General features: G+C 38.8%; 1 protein-coding gene across 1 annotated transcript; it reads right to left on the reverse strand.

The window, feature by feature from the left end:
- Positions 1-403: 403 nt before the first annotated feature.
- On the reverse strand, positions 404-12,633 carry LOC127640595 (probable D-lactate dehydrogenase, mitochondrial). Its single transcript, XM_052123233.1, has 12 exons — positions 12,462-12,633; positions 12,067-12,179; positions 6,928-7,069; positions 6,636-6,777; positions 6,281-6,440; positions 5,940-6,139; positions 5,197-5,325; positions 3,212-3,339; positions 2,743-2,833; positions 2,544-2,655; positions 1,867-2,067; positions 404-1,702 (listed from the first exon to the last, which is right to left on the reverse strand). Exons 1-11 carry the CDS (start codon positions 12,552-12,554, stop codon positions 1,902-1,904), a joined length of 1,476 nt encoding a protein of 491 aa, XP_051979193.1. The 5' UTR covers positions 12,555-12,633; the 3' UTR covers positions 404-1,702; positions 1,867-1,901.
- Positions 12,634-14,337: the final 1,704 nt, after the last annotated feature.

Here is a 14,337-nt window from a genome sequence, read left to right on the forward strand (position 1 = left end):
AAACACACTGTAAAGTGGTTTTAGATTTCAGGACAAACTGAGCTGAAATAATTTCATGATTCATTCACACATACTGTATATCAATATACCTGTAGATCCTGAAAATAGTCACCATGTTTTTCACCATTTTGCTGTCAAATGTTCACTTTAAATGGTCCTACGGTGTAACAAATATTCCATTATGTCTCTCAATGAATATGAGGTCATACAATCTGCTGTGTAATAATTATAAAATAATGTAAATGTTTTAGATGGAGTATTGCATTTCACACAGCAGGACACATCAATTTCCCAAAAATGTCAATTAATTTTAAATAATGAATCATTTTAAATAAAATATTTTTTAAAAGGTTCATTTAAAAATATGTGCTTGCAAAATAAGTGACTAAACAATGATGCATATTATACATTTTTATTGTCTGTATTACAATTAGCTTATCGATTTTTGTTTTGAAATCTTCACAGATTATGCGCTTCAGCACCAAATATATTAATATACTTCAAATAAATTCACATACATTTAGAGGGAACGTGAAAAGACCACATTAAAACATTTGTCAAGGCACAATGAATCCTCATTAATTCATATTTTTTTAAATGGTTTCAAATTTATAATTGTTTAAATTACAACTGTAAAAGCAGACTAAACAAACCATGTCATTGTACATTATATAAACAAAATCATTGTTTTCCAATGTACCCCATACATTAATAGTGCATTCACAATAACACTTAATTAGTACTCCTGGTTGATCATACAAAGAGCCAGAAAAATATCATATTTTGTGAAAGTGCTTTTGCACAGATTTAGAAATCTGCCTGTGAATGTGAAAAGATTCAATGCTTTAAATCGTTACCATTCTTAAAACTTCAGTGTGTAATTTATGTGCCTTCAAGGGCAAGAATGAAAATTCTCACCTCATTTACTCACCCTCCTGCCATCCCAGATGTTTATGACTTACTTTCGTCTGCTGAACACAAAGTTTTTTAGAATAATTTTTCAGCTCGGTAGGGCAATACAATGCATTTTGGGTGCCAAAATATTGAAGCTCCAAATTCCACAGAAGAGCAACATAAAAGTACGTCTCTGGTGGTTAAATCCAAATCTTCCGAAGCGATTTGATAGGTGTGGGTGAGAAACAGATCAATATTTAAGTCATTATAAACTATCATTTCTCCTCCCTGCTCAGTCCATATCCACGTCTCTTTCACATTCTCCTTCTTCTGTTATTGGCGATTCACATTCTTTGTGCATCTCACCACCTACTGGGCAGGGAGGAGAATCTATGATAGAAAATGACTTAAATATTGATCTGTTTCTCACCCACACATATCATATTGTGTCTGAACACATGGATTTAACCACTGGAGTCATGTGGATTTTGGAGCTTCAAATATCTGGCACCCATTCACTTGCATTGTAAGGACCAACAGAGCTGAAATAATCTTCTAAAAATCTTAATTTGTGCTCTGCAGTAGAAAGTAAGTCATACACATCTGGGATGCCAGGAGGGTGAGTAAATCATGAGAATTTTCATTTTTGTGTGAACTTTCTTTAAGAGGTATCAAACAGAATTGCTAACATATTGACAATTTTTGAAGAGTTGAACAAAAACGCCTTCATCTGCCATTGATGGGACAAACAGGTAGTCCTATCCCAAATTCACACCATTGTTTGTGCCAAAGCAGCAATGTTGGACCACTAAAAACAAACAGAACAATGTTAAAGCAACAAAAAGGCACAGCGATTACACTCTTTGGGGGAATCAACTTATGAATGGCTAACTTATAATTGTCTTTACACAACAACCTAAAAAACACCAATTCTCCTGACCTCTATTGGGCAGAATGTGTAGTGTAGAGTACCTGCTTTAGTGTACCATGCTGGCTTTTTGTTGCAATTACAACACTTTCCCAGGATTCATGAGGTTTTTGGGGTCCAGAGTGGCTTTGAGGCCCTGCATGACCTCTATTGCCAAGGGTCCAACCTCTTCCCTGAGAAGGGCCCGCTTTCCTAGTCCAACTCCATGTTCACCGGTACAAGTTCCATCCATCGCTAGCGCCCTTCTGCACAAGGAAATTAACAAGAAAGAGAGGAAAATAAGGATTAGAGGGCATGACAGAACTGATTAATACACATCTTCATGGAGCTTTAATCGTACATACATCACATGAAATCCAATTGTCTAAATCCCCAGCAAATATTGCATTGTTGTTTTCAGATGCTGTACTGTGCACTCTGGCTTATAACATAGAAACATTAATCTCATTAATGACAAGAAACCAATAATCAGCAATTTAAGGAGTGACAGTGAAGAGAGACATTGAAAGGGCAAGAAAGTCAAATCATTGAATGTAACCGTTTCTGGCATGGCATCGATTGTGGTTAGGCACGGTTACCATGACTTTGCCTGTTTCAAAGCCAGACACCAGACCTTCCAAACCCATCATACAGTCCATTTGTCAAAAGTATTTCAAATGCCATACGAAACAGAAAATGTATACTGGTATACAACATATTGATATGAAACATATTTAAGCACCTGGCCAGTCTCTCTGTGAAGGAGTGAACCCTTTGCACCTCATCTGGGTCATTGGGATCCAGCACCATTATACAATGAAAGTTCCCATCACCCACATGACCTGCAATCGGACCTTATAGAGGAAAACACCTAACCATATCATATCAGCAGTTAAAAAAAAGGTTCAGAACACAAAATCAGGAAATCATAAACAAAGTACCAGTAAGATTGTTGCTAATCATATCTTCCTTTGATTCTATTATTATCTGAGGTAGTCGAGAAATGGGTACACAGACATCTGTAGAATATGCCTGCAAGAAAATCAAAACAATATTAAGATCTTACATCTTTATATATAAAAAATTACTTAGTCACTTAACAGGTACGCCTACTCTCAAAATCCCCCACATATTGTAGGTACAAACTACATGAATGAAATCAAATCTTAGAAATGTGCAACAAAACGCAATATTGCAGCAAAAATATATTTTTAAATGTATTATTGGGGAGAATGAGAGCATGTGATCACCCTTCCATTCAAAAAGTAGTCAATATCCAAAAATAATTTACATCTGATAAAAAAGGGCTTATTTTCTCAAGTCGCTCTCAAGAATACAGTGTGTTCTTGGAGTTATGAGCGAATTAATGGCATTTGTCCAAGTCAGAATCATATGTTTGAACATTCTCACCTTACATCCAGGCCTTAGCGCCAGGGCAGCATACCAGGCATCATGACGTGCTTTCCACAGTCTGGCACGTGTCTCCTCATCCTCCGCCCAAGCAAAGTCAGAGCCTCCGTTCTCCCTTGTGATCTCCTCTGTGTACACATCACACCTGAATTAGAAATCTCCTCCATGCTTGCTTGTCTCCAGAAAGTGGCGGCCATGATTTCCAGATGATGCAACCCTAACATAGATGGTTCTGCAACGTACAAGTGCTAAGTATGCACCCCGAATATAAGGAATAAAAAAACCTTCATGAAGCATTCTGCCCAGTTCTATAGTGCAGGGGTTTTCAAACTGGCATCCAGGGACCCCCAGGGGGAGCTAGGAGGTCAATGGAAAATTTTAGCATTTATCACATGAGACTAATACGGTTTCATTTGTTTTTCTAAAGACAGCAAACAGATATCCCCAAATCAAGACCAAACATACCAACTGTAACTCCTCCTAGAGCTTTCAAGCTACAGTACACCAAACTTGGCACAGACCTTCAGACTCGCCTTGCTATATACCTTATTCACAGCAGCGCCATCTTTGATTTTTAATAGGAATGACAATGAGGCTGTGAGGGACAGACGTTCTGCAGTGTAAAATGTTTTTGGATGGTTCTGTGGACAAAACACTGAAAAACATCTTTCCAAGAACATTCAGTAGACAACAAACTCCAGACAACTTGAGTTGTGGAAAATCAGATAGGATCAAATTGTGTGCCATTAAAGAGATGGTAAGTCTATCCCTCACAGCCTCGTTTTCATTCCCGTTAAAATGAAATATGGCGCTTTTGTTAATAAGCTCTAACCACAGTTTTCCTGACCAACCACTGGGCAGCGCCATGATAATTCGAATTGCCTGTTTTGTATTTCTGGTCTCAAGACGCTAAGTAAAAACTGCCAAAACGAGCAATCCAGAGGAGAACAACAGCCGCTTAAGTGTTACTTGGTGTAAAAATGTATTACAGGCTCAACTTGTGCCATTGTCATAGCAAAAGAATAATTACGGTAATGATATCAACGTAATTTACCTCGGACTATTGTTTCATGTCATCAACACACTCAGGTGAGGCACTGAAGTATCAGCATGTTTTTTGACAATTTTTACAAATGTAATACCTTAAACATAACATTACCCACTACGAATATAGGCTGATGCGAGTGAAAACACTAGAGATTGGAAATTGAAAACAGTTGCGTTCATGAAAAAAGTGGATTGATTGGAATAATGGTTTCCGCACATCAACTATATATCTATCTGTCTGTTTGCCAGTCTATCTGTCTGTCTCACTCACTCAGACAAAGGATTTGTTTAGCCAACATCAAAGTGTGTCTTACTATTTTCACGCAGTATAAATGGGCTTTTATACATAAAAACTTATTGTTGCCTTTTATTTGAATTTATTTTGTTGTATGGGAGTCCCTTGCAAGCTAATCATCATATTTGTGGTCCTAGGCATTAAAAATATTGAAAACCCCTGCTGCAGTGCATACTACATATACAGTGCATACTAGATTTGCAATGGGTTTTAAATACTATGGCTATATTCAGAATAGCATATTATAATACTACTCTTACAACAATACAATGCACTTGACCTGACCTTACATTTTCAGTGTAACAAATGAACTGGAATCAGCCATGATTTTGTGATACTGATCTGACTGCCAAGACATCTTCCACAAAATTGTGGCATTTTCAAAAATATAACTGAATGTCACTTGATAAAATACAAATGCATCTAATTAAATCATGTGTAGCATATTAATTATTTTATAAAAATTCTGTGCACAATATTCTGTGCAGTATGCAATTTTATTATCCAGGAACAGTGTACACTATCTAGTGTACTAAAACTAGTATAAATTACCTATTACACATGAAAATTGCTTTAGTAGAATACAAATACTGTAAGTTACTTTTTAGGCCCCAAAAATGCTTTTTATATGATCCACATATACCTGTGATGGACACTTGCTCCTCCATACTCTTGGAGCTTCCATGGAACTCGAGAAAGAGAGTGGGTGCTACAGCGTAAGACAGGTTGTTGAAGCGATTGCAGGCGTTTATCATCACATCGTCCAAAAACTCTGGAATGTAACATATCAGGAACGATGAAGATGTATGAGTCCTTTGTGGTTTGAAAGCTCTGACTTAAAAATCAATGGCTCAGTGCTGGCTCGATTTAAAAATCTAAGAGACCCGTCATGCCTGATTACACATAAATTGGATGGGGCTACTGGTGGAATACTTTCCCTGAGTAGACTCCAAAAGAATAAACATGTTGTGGTTCTGAGAACTAAGCAATTAATTAAACCCTTGACTGTACTCAGTGTTGACTATGCAGAAGGACAATGATGCCTTCTGAATTAATGTTTATGATATCGCAAGAGGCTTCAATGAATAGATTACAATAAAATGAATAGAGTTCGGGATTAAATCACAAAGCCGAGACAGACCATGCCGTTTCAAGATTAGTACCAAAGTCTTTGATTTTTTCAGTTCATAACACAAAAGACCCATGATTATAGGAACAGTTCATCCAAATAGGAAAATTCTGAAACAATTTACTCACCCTCAAGTAGTTTTGAACTCATATATAATTTTTTTATCCTGATACAATTCAAGTTTTTTTGGGTGAACTATACCTTTAACAGCACTTTTGTTAAAAGTTAATGTGATCATGTGCTTCAACCGCACTTACCTATTCGTGCAATGGGCACTCCAGCCTGTAGAATCTGAACCGTGCTGTCCACTGCTGATTGGACGGATGGAAACGAACAGACAGCTGACACCATGCTCTCAGGAATACCAAATAAACGAAGTGTGGCTTTGGTAATAATACCCAAAGTTCCCTCTGAGCCCACAAATAGGTTTGTCAGGTTGTAACCCGCTGATGTCTTTCTGAAACGGCATTGCATTGTGAAAATAAACATGTTCTTTTTTTTTTAAATGTTTCTTACAGTATTAGTCAATAGAAGGTTAACTTCAATTTACTAAGCCTCTATCATTGTAGTTGTATTATTTATTGTAGGACCGTGATACCTCGGACGACGCCCTTTTCCAGCTGTATGGAGTACTGTCCCATCTGCTAGCACCACCTCTAGGTTCATGACGTTTTCGCGCATTGTGCCGTAGCGAACTGCATTGGTGCCTGATGCACTAGTTGCAGCCATGCCGCAGAGAGATGCATCGGCACCTGGATCTGTGGATACCACAAATGGCTCTCATTTGTCAATAAGTCCCTTTCAATTTCAATAATTTCTAGACATACGTAAAATACACTGCCAAGTGTTGAAATGCAAATCAGTCAGTAAGTTAAGTGCATTCAGGAACCAAAGCTTATGAGACCAGACCAACTATGATATTTGCACCCCTAATTCTCAAGGATTGTACTGACCGACAGGAAACCAGAGGCCAGTGTCACGCAAGTATGCGTTCAGGGATTTGCGTGTCACACCTGACTCCACAGTCACATCAAAGTCCTCCTGATGGAGATCCAGCACCTGGTCCATCTTCCTCAGACTAAAACACACTCCACCCTAACAAACACACACAGTTCTATCATATGGAATTTTGCTCCATCCATATATTGTATTTGTATGCAAAGGATAGGGAATTCCATCTTTCTTTTCCCTTAAAGTGCTTTTAATGAACACTTTTTAGGCCCTGACACAGTCTGTTGCATTTACTTTCAAAGCACCAACTCCTCCTTCCAGGCCCGTCCCAGTGCCAAAGGGGATTATAGGTAATCGATGGTGGTGACAAATTTTGGCAAGAGCACTGACCTCCTCCACGGACCGTGGAAACACCACCACATCTGGTGGTTGGCATCTGACATAGCAAGAAATCACAAGGAATAAGACAACCGAAACAATTAACAGCTTAAATACTGTTTGTTAGTTGACAACTTACTTAGTATATATATATATATATATTTTACTTAAGATTTTCGCATTTTAAATTAAGTGCAGTATAATTCCAACATTAATAGTAGATAAAACACTTGAATACTCATATTAAAATATACTGGTAACTGGTGGTGATTGAGTCCCCTGTTCTCCATGTAAAAGCGTTTTGAGTTTAGTGTCAGAAAAGCACTATAAGTGAAAAATGTATGCATTCATTCATTTATTAATTCAAAATATGTGACTACAAGTGTTGTTTATCTTTATCAAAGCAAGTTTATTTTGGTTTTAAATGTTTAAATCACATGCCCTGGATTTGAACTTGCGACTCCAGGTCTGGTAGTCAGCATCTTTACTTGCTGAGCTACCTAGGCCCCTGGTAAAGAATATTAATAATGAATATATGGATATATAGTTGAAGATTTAGTTCAATAAGGTCAAAAGACTAGCTTCAATACAGTAGGAGGCGGTAAAGAGCAACTTAATAATAATGAGCCTCACTGAACGTGTCATCTGCGTCTCACTGAAAGCATGGTCTGCGTCTCACTGAACGCATGGTCTGCGTCTCACTGAAAAACACATTTGCATCTCAACATGCAGCTTAATTTTCTCTCTCTTCAAGTTTTAATTTGCATTTGCAGCAAGGACAATACACTGATCAGCCACAACATTAAAACCACTGACAGGTGAAGTGAATAACATTGATTATCTCATTACAATGGCACCTGTCAAGGAGTGGGATATATTAGGCAGCAAGTGAACAGTCAGTTCTTGAATTTCATGTGTTGGAAGCAGGAAAAATAGGCAAGTGGAAGGATCTGAGCGACTTTGACAAGAGCCAAATTTTGATGGCTAGACGACTTGGTCAGAGCATCTTCAAAACAGCAGGTCTTGTGGAGTGTTCACGGTATGCAGTGGTTAGTAACTACAAAAAGTGGTCCAAGGAAGGACAACCGGTGAATCGGCCACAGGGTCATGGGTGCCCTAGGCTCAATGATGCATGTGGGGAGTGAAGGCTAGCCCATCTGGTCCGATCCTACAGAAGAGCTACTGTAGCACAAATTGCTGAAAAACGAAATGCTGACTGTGATAGGCTTAAACATTGAACTGCAATCAGAGTTGGCATGTCGTGATGAAGGGAGAACCTTGGACCAATTCATTGATTTTGCCATCCGTACTGACAATCTCATTCGCTCACAGAGACCAGTTAAACTTCCCCTGAAGAATTCAGACAACATGCACCGCTGAGGAATCGGTGCCCATGCAATTAGGGCACGTACATCTGACGTCAGAGGAGAGAGGACACTGCATCAGAAAACACCTATGCTTATACTGCGGTCAACCGGGACATTAACGAGCAATCTGTCCCGTATGTCCAGCACACCCATCTAAACTGACGGCGAGTAATGTCTCTCTACCTCTCCATGTAACCTCATTCATTGATGTGCCGATAACAATTTCCTTCGCAAACAAGTTATTTACCACTCATGCCATGCTCGACTCAGGGGCTGCAGGCAACTTTATTGATGAAGAATTAGCCAGAAAATTTGAGACACCACTAATTCCCTGTGAATCTCCCTTGGCAGTGTCAGCGCTAGATGTAAGTCCTCTGGGGACCGGCCATGTTCAGTTCACCACCACAGACATCACCCTTCAGTGGGAATCATACACACTGAACTCACACGTCTCTATATCATTCGCTCACCACACAATCCTGTCATTCTCTGACTAACCTGGCTTCAGCAACATAATCCACAGATCTCTTGGAGAGAGAAACAGATATCACAATGGGATTCCACATGCTTCTCCAACTGCCTGAGGTCGGTAATTCCTATATCTGTTGGAGCTGCATCAGTCACAGAGAAAATTGCTGAGGTACCCGAAATGCCAAATGAATACGCAGATCAGGTGGACGCCTTCAGTAAGACCAAAGAATCACAACTTCCCCCTCACCTTTCCAGTGACTGTGCTATTGAACTATTACTAGGCACGACACCACGAGGTAGGATTTTTCCTTTATCTGAACATGAAGCCAAGGCCATGAAAAGTTACATTGAGGAGGAACTGGCCAAGGGTTTCATACGACCATCCACTTCACCTGCTGTGGCTGGATTCTTCTTCGTGGGCAAGAAGGACTGTGGTCTCTGAACTTTCATCAATTATCGTGCTCTCAATGACATCACTGTGAAATTTCGTTTCCCTTTACCATTAGTCCCGGCAGCAATGGAAAAGCTATGAACCACCAAGTATTGCACCAAACCTCATTCGCATCAGAGAGGGGGACGAATGGAAGACACCATTTTCCACCAGCAGTGGGCACTATGAATACTTGGTCATGTCCTTTGGCCTTGCCAATAGTCCTTCAGTATTTTAGTCCTTCATCAACGATGTCTTCAGACATATGTTAAACTGATGGGTGATTGTATACATCGACAACATTCTAATTTATTACAATACCCTGGAAGAACACACCTGGAAGAAATGTCAAAGCCATTCTCCATCATCTAATCTTACACCAGCTCTATGCCAAGGCCAAGAAATGTGAGTTTCATCAGACATCTGTGTCATTCTTGGGCTACATCATTAGTTCTGAGGGGGTCGCAATTGATGCCAACAAGGTGTGGACGGTCATAAACTGGCCTCAACCATCTTTTCTGAAGGAACTACAATGTTTTCTGGGGTTCGCTAACTTCTACAGACGGTTCATCAGGAACTTCAGCATGATTGCTGCACCCTTTACATTCATGCAAAGAGGAGGGGGCACCAAACTATGTTGGTCTGCATCAGCATTACAAGCCTTTAAGGACCTCAAAGCCCACTTCACCTCCACGCCCATTCTGCATCGTCCGAATCCAGACTATCCATTTATGGTCTGTCAAAACACACAATGCATCGTAGCTTGCTGCGTATGGGGCTGCGTAGCCACAGACCGGCCAGAGTGCCCATGCTGTCCCCTGTCCACCACTGAAAGCACCTACAATGGGCATGTGAGCGTCAGAACTGGACCATGGAGCAATGGAAGAAAGTGGCCTCATGTGGACGGCTGGGTGCGTGTGTGTCCTTTACCTGGGGAAGAAGGCAGGCTGGCGGTGGCAGTGTGATGCTCTGGGTAATGTTCTGCTGGAAAATCTTGGGTCCTGGCATTCATGTGGATGTTCCTTTGACACGTACCACCTACCTAAAGATTGTTGCAGACCATGGACATGCCTTCATGGTAATGGTATTTCCTGATGGCAGTGGCCTCTTTAAGCAGGATAATGAGCCCTGGCACACTTCAAAAATTGTTCAAGAATGGTTTGAGTTAAAGGTGTTGACTTGGCCTCCAAATATGGGATGTGCTGGACCAAGTCCGATCCATGGAGGCCCCACCAAGCAACTTACAGGATCTGCTGCTAACGTCTTTGTGCCAGCTACACAGGACACCTGCAGAGGTCTTGTGGAGTCCATGCCTTGATGGGTCAGAGCTGTTTTGGGGGATCTACACGATATTAGACAGGTGGTTTTAATGTTGTGGCTGATCGGTGTATGTAGAAGAAGAAAAAATTTGCAAGTAGTTTAAACACATTAGAAGATACAAAGCACCAAAACATTTATAAATAAAACTAATAAAAGGGCAATGACATGAATTTTACAAGCTTTTAAAGTTGTACAGTTTAGGCTAGGGTTCCATTTTTTCAATATTGAAAGGAATTTCATATAAATTCTAAGATCAGTGTTGCAAAGTGTATTATATAAAGGCTTTTTTGAGTGACTCTAGCATTGTGAATAACAAATTTTGCTGAAAAATAATTTAGAGATTACGGACATATTTCTTGTTTTCTGAAGAAAATGGGTTATCTAAACAAAGTAAAATATCATATGGTTCTAATCATATGGTTTGCCATGCACACTTACTATCTCATAATGCTGAGGGGGCGTCTAGCCCACAGCCGCAGAAGGACTGGTCTAGAAAGGACACAACCTAACTAGAGAAGCACCCATTGTTGTGTGGAACAACAGCAAACACTGCTTTGTGTAATACGCAGAAATCATATATTGCTGATTTTTTTCATGGTTATAATATATATTATTATTAATATTATTTCACAGTTTAATGGTTTCTTTACTAATGGTATCAAATTAAGTTTGAAGTAAGTTTGGAGCAGAAGAAATAGAAATAAACCTTGTGTAAATTGTCAGCTTTACATTAAGATAAAATGCTATTTCTAGCCATTTTACATGCACGTTACCATACACAATCATATTTTTTTGTAATCAAGAAAATTCATGTTGGAACATAATTAATTTTTTTCTAGTAAGACCTTTGATATTAGGGCAAAAATCATATTCTTGAAAATAATTTTTGTATTGTTTTCAAGTAAAAAAACATTAAAAGCCTTAAAAAAAGATACATTTGATTTATCTTGTTTTAGAAACAACACTGCATAAGATATTTAGGTTTTTAACATGTGTATTTTGTCTTACAGTGTTTTTATTGTCAAAACAAGTGAAAAAAATCTACCAGTGCTGAAGAAGTAATCCAAAGTATTTAGAATACGTTACTGACCTTGAGTAATCTAAAAGACTACATTACAAATTACATTTTACAGCCTGTATTCTGTAATCTGTATTGGAATACATTTAAAAAGTAACCCTCCCAACCCTGTGTATACCAAGTTATGTAGCTCTTTGTAAGACTGTATGGACAAAAAGTCCATCATTACTTTAACAGCTGCAAATACATCTAAATGAAGGGAACTAAATATGGGTACTATTTAAACGGCTAAAAGTCTGACACCCAAGACGCAGACGAGACTTAGTACTGTAAAGTTTAGTTGGCAGAACGCTGGAACCGTTGAGTGACACGTTGTGAGTGATGCAAGAGTCATATTATAATTGAGCCCATTGGTACTTGTTTTGATAGGAATGGCTTTCGAATCTCACCTGTGCACTGACTCGTCTCTTCCATGCTGTTCCCTGACAGTCAACCCCAGAGACACGCCTTCATCTCCGCTCACCGCGCGGAACGCTGATATGACCCGCTCAAGCTCTCCAGTCTATGGTGACCACGATCGTGCATAGCAAGAAATATAAAGTTTACATGCATGACTCGCTGGTGACAGGTGAGTGTATGCATTTATTTTATTTTTTCATTTTAATAAAATGTGTACATGATCAAAATTTTATTTTAACGCAGCAGCATTATACTTAAATAAAATAATGGATTTAATTTTTAGAAGTTGCCTATTAAACGGCAATGCATTGGTGATCCCATTTAAAGTCTATTTATAAGATCATGAAATTATGTAACATTTAACGCGAATGATCCAGGCGCTTACTTGAGCAGAGTAATATCTCCTGCACCTCCAGCAATTATACATTAGCCATGGAGAATTAAAACGTTGCCCTTGTCTGAACAAAACAGAGGTCATTTCGACGATCTAGAATAATCGTGCTGAAATAAACAAGCTTTCATGCATAACGCCAATGCAGTTAAGTTTATTTAAATATCCTTCCGGATCAACGTAACGTCGACACGCCTACCCTGAACTTCAAGTCTCGCCCGCTCATTTACAAATTCTACTATGGTGTAGCTTTTCATGTGAATATTAATTACGTAACGTGATGCTCCCTCAACAGGCTTTTGTTGTTGGTTGAAAGGCAACGATTGCGTGCCTTATGAATATTAATTAGGTTTCATGACTGGATGCTTCAAGAAGGTTATAAAGCAACGTCAACACGAGTTTGTTGAATGAAATTAATATTCATGAGCGTAACCTTCTCTACAGTAGGATTCGCAATGGAAAAGAAAATAATATTGCATACCAGAAATGAAGAAATTGACACTGTGTGAAATCACATTGTCCTCAAATTAAGATCCTGAAGATGTTGTTTCCATTTTTGTATTTAGGCTACTGTAATAACCACACTGTCATTCACTGAGAACTTCATTTTGTTTTGTTTGTTATTGGGATATATTAGAGAATAAGTTTATATTCCGATCTCTGTTCTAGTATGTTTGATAAAGTGTCATTCCACGACTAAACAAGGGGACATTACTACAACAGCAAACCAAACAATTGCAGTCTATGGTTATTATTACAGAACAGACCAAAAGATGGCGACATTACATCACAGAGCTAATCGGTTATTTTGGCCTGCATTTCGATAGACATCAGATTAGTCTTTGAAAACTACTTTGGTCATTGTGTAAAATCATTTAAAACTAATGTTGCTTTACAACTTTGTAATATCTCTCATTTTACACAACCATCATCCTACCATTGTTAAAAACAGTGACTCTCTGGTATTCTGTCCCTGTTTTGCTTTCCAGGCTGGAAAAGCTTGTAATCCAATGGTGTCTCGTTTCATGTTCTGAGACTTCAGAAGAAAATAACTGTTGACTGCATTTTTAACAGACGCACTTGCTTGCCCAATAAAATGGACAGAAATAGGCCAAACACAAGTTATTTTGATTCTTTGAACATGCATGTAGGCAGATTAAGGTAATACAAACTCAGAATGACCGTAACCATATCGTGCAATTGTGCGATTGTACCAATAGGCTTATATCTCAATGTAGAAATGAACCCCCAGTTACTGTGTTTCTCTAACACAAGTAAATCAGTTCATTGGTTGACCTTTAATTGTGACCTTTATTAGATTATCAGCTTATTGGAGACTTTTTAGTATGTAGCCGACAAATGAATACAGCCTCATATGCAACTCTAGATATAGATCCGGTGGGCTTTGCAACCTGCGTAGTTCGAGCTGACAAGTTACGCCATTGGTTCCCATAGTAACCAATTTGTTCTCCGCCATGTACAAACGTCATTTGTTTCCCATGGGGAGAGTCTGTCTTTGTCTGCTCTTAATAGTTGCATTGTGTCCATGTTGACTATGAAAGCATACAATCATTAAAAGAAAGTCCAACTTGATCATTGCCAAGCCTGTTTCTAATAAAAACCCACCCAGAAACAGAGATGGGTGTTCTTTGACGTACCAAATATTATCACCATTTACTCACCCTCATGTTGTTTTAAATTTGTATGACATTCCTTCTTTCATGGAACAAAAATGGAAATGTTAGACAGAATGTTAACATCAGTCACCATTCACTTTTATGAGTATGGAGAAAAGATGCGGTGAAAGTGAATGGTGACTGAGGTTAACATCGACTTAACAGCTGCTTTTGTGTTCCAGAAAAAGAAAGCC

Source organism: Xyrauchen texanus, chromosome 49, assembly GCF_025860055.1.
Source record: "Xyrauchen texanus isolate HMW12.3.18 chromosome 49, RBS_HiC_50CHRs, whole genome shotgun sequence".
Classification (NCBI taxonomy): Eukaryota; Metazoa; Chordata; class Actinopteri; order Cypriniformes; family Catostomidae; genus Xyrauchen; species Xyrauchen texanus.

Excerpts from the sequence above, each read along its gene's own strand:
- LOC127640595 (XM_052123233.1), bottom strand. The coding sequence starts at position 12,554 with ATGACCTCTGTTTTGTTCAGACAAGGGCAACGTTTTAATTCTCCATGG. Across the intron at positions 12,180-12,461 it reads GGAGATATTACTCTGCTCAA|ACTGGAGAGCTTGAGCGGGT; the intron begins GTAAGCGCCTGG and ends TGGTCACCATAG. Across the intron at positions 2,656-2,742 it reads GATTAGCAACAATCTTACTG|GTCCGATTGCAGGTCATGTG; the intron begins GTACTTTGTTTA and ends TTCCTCTATAAG.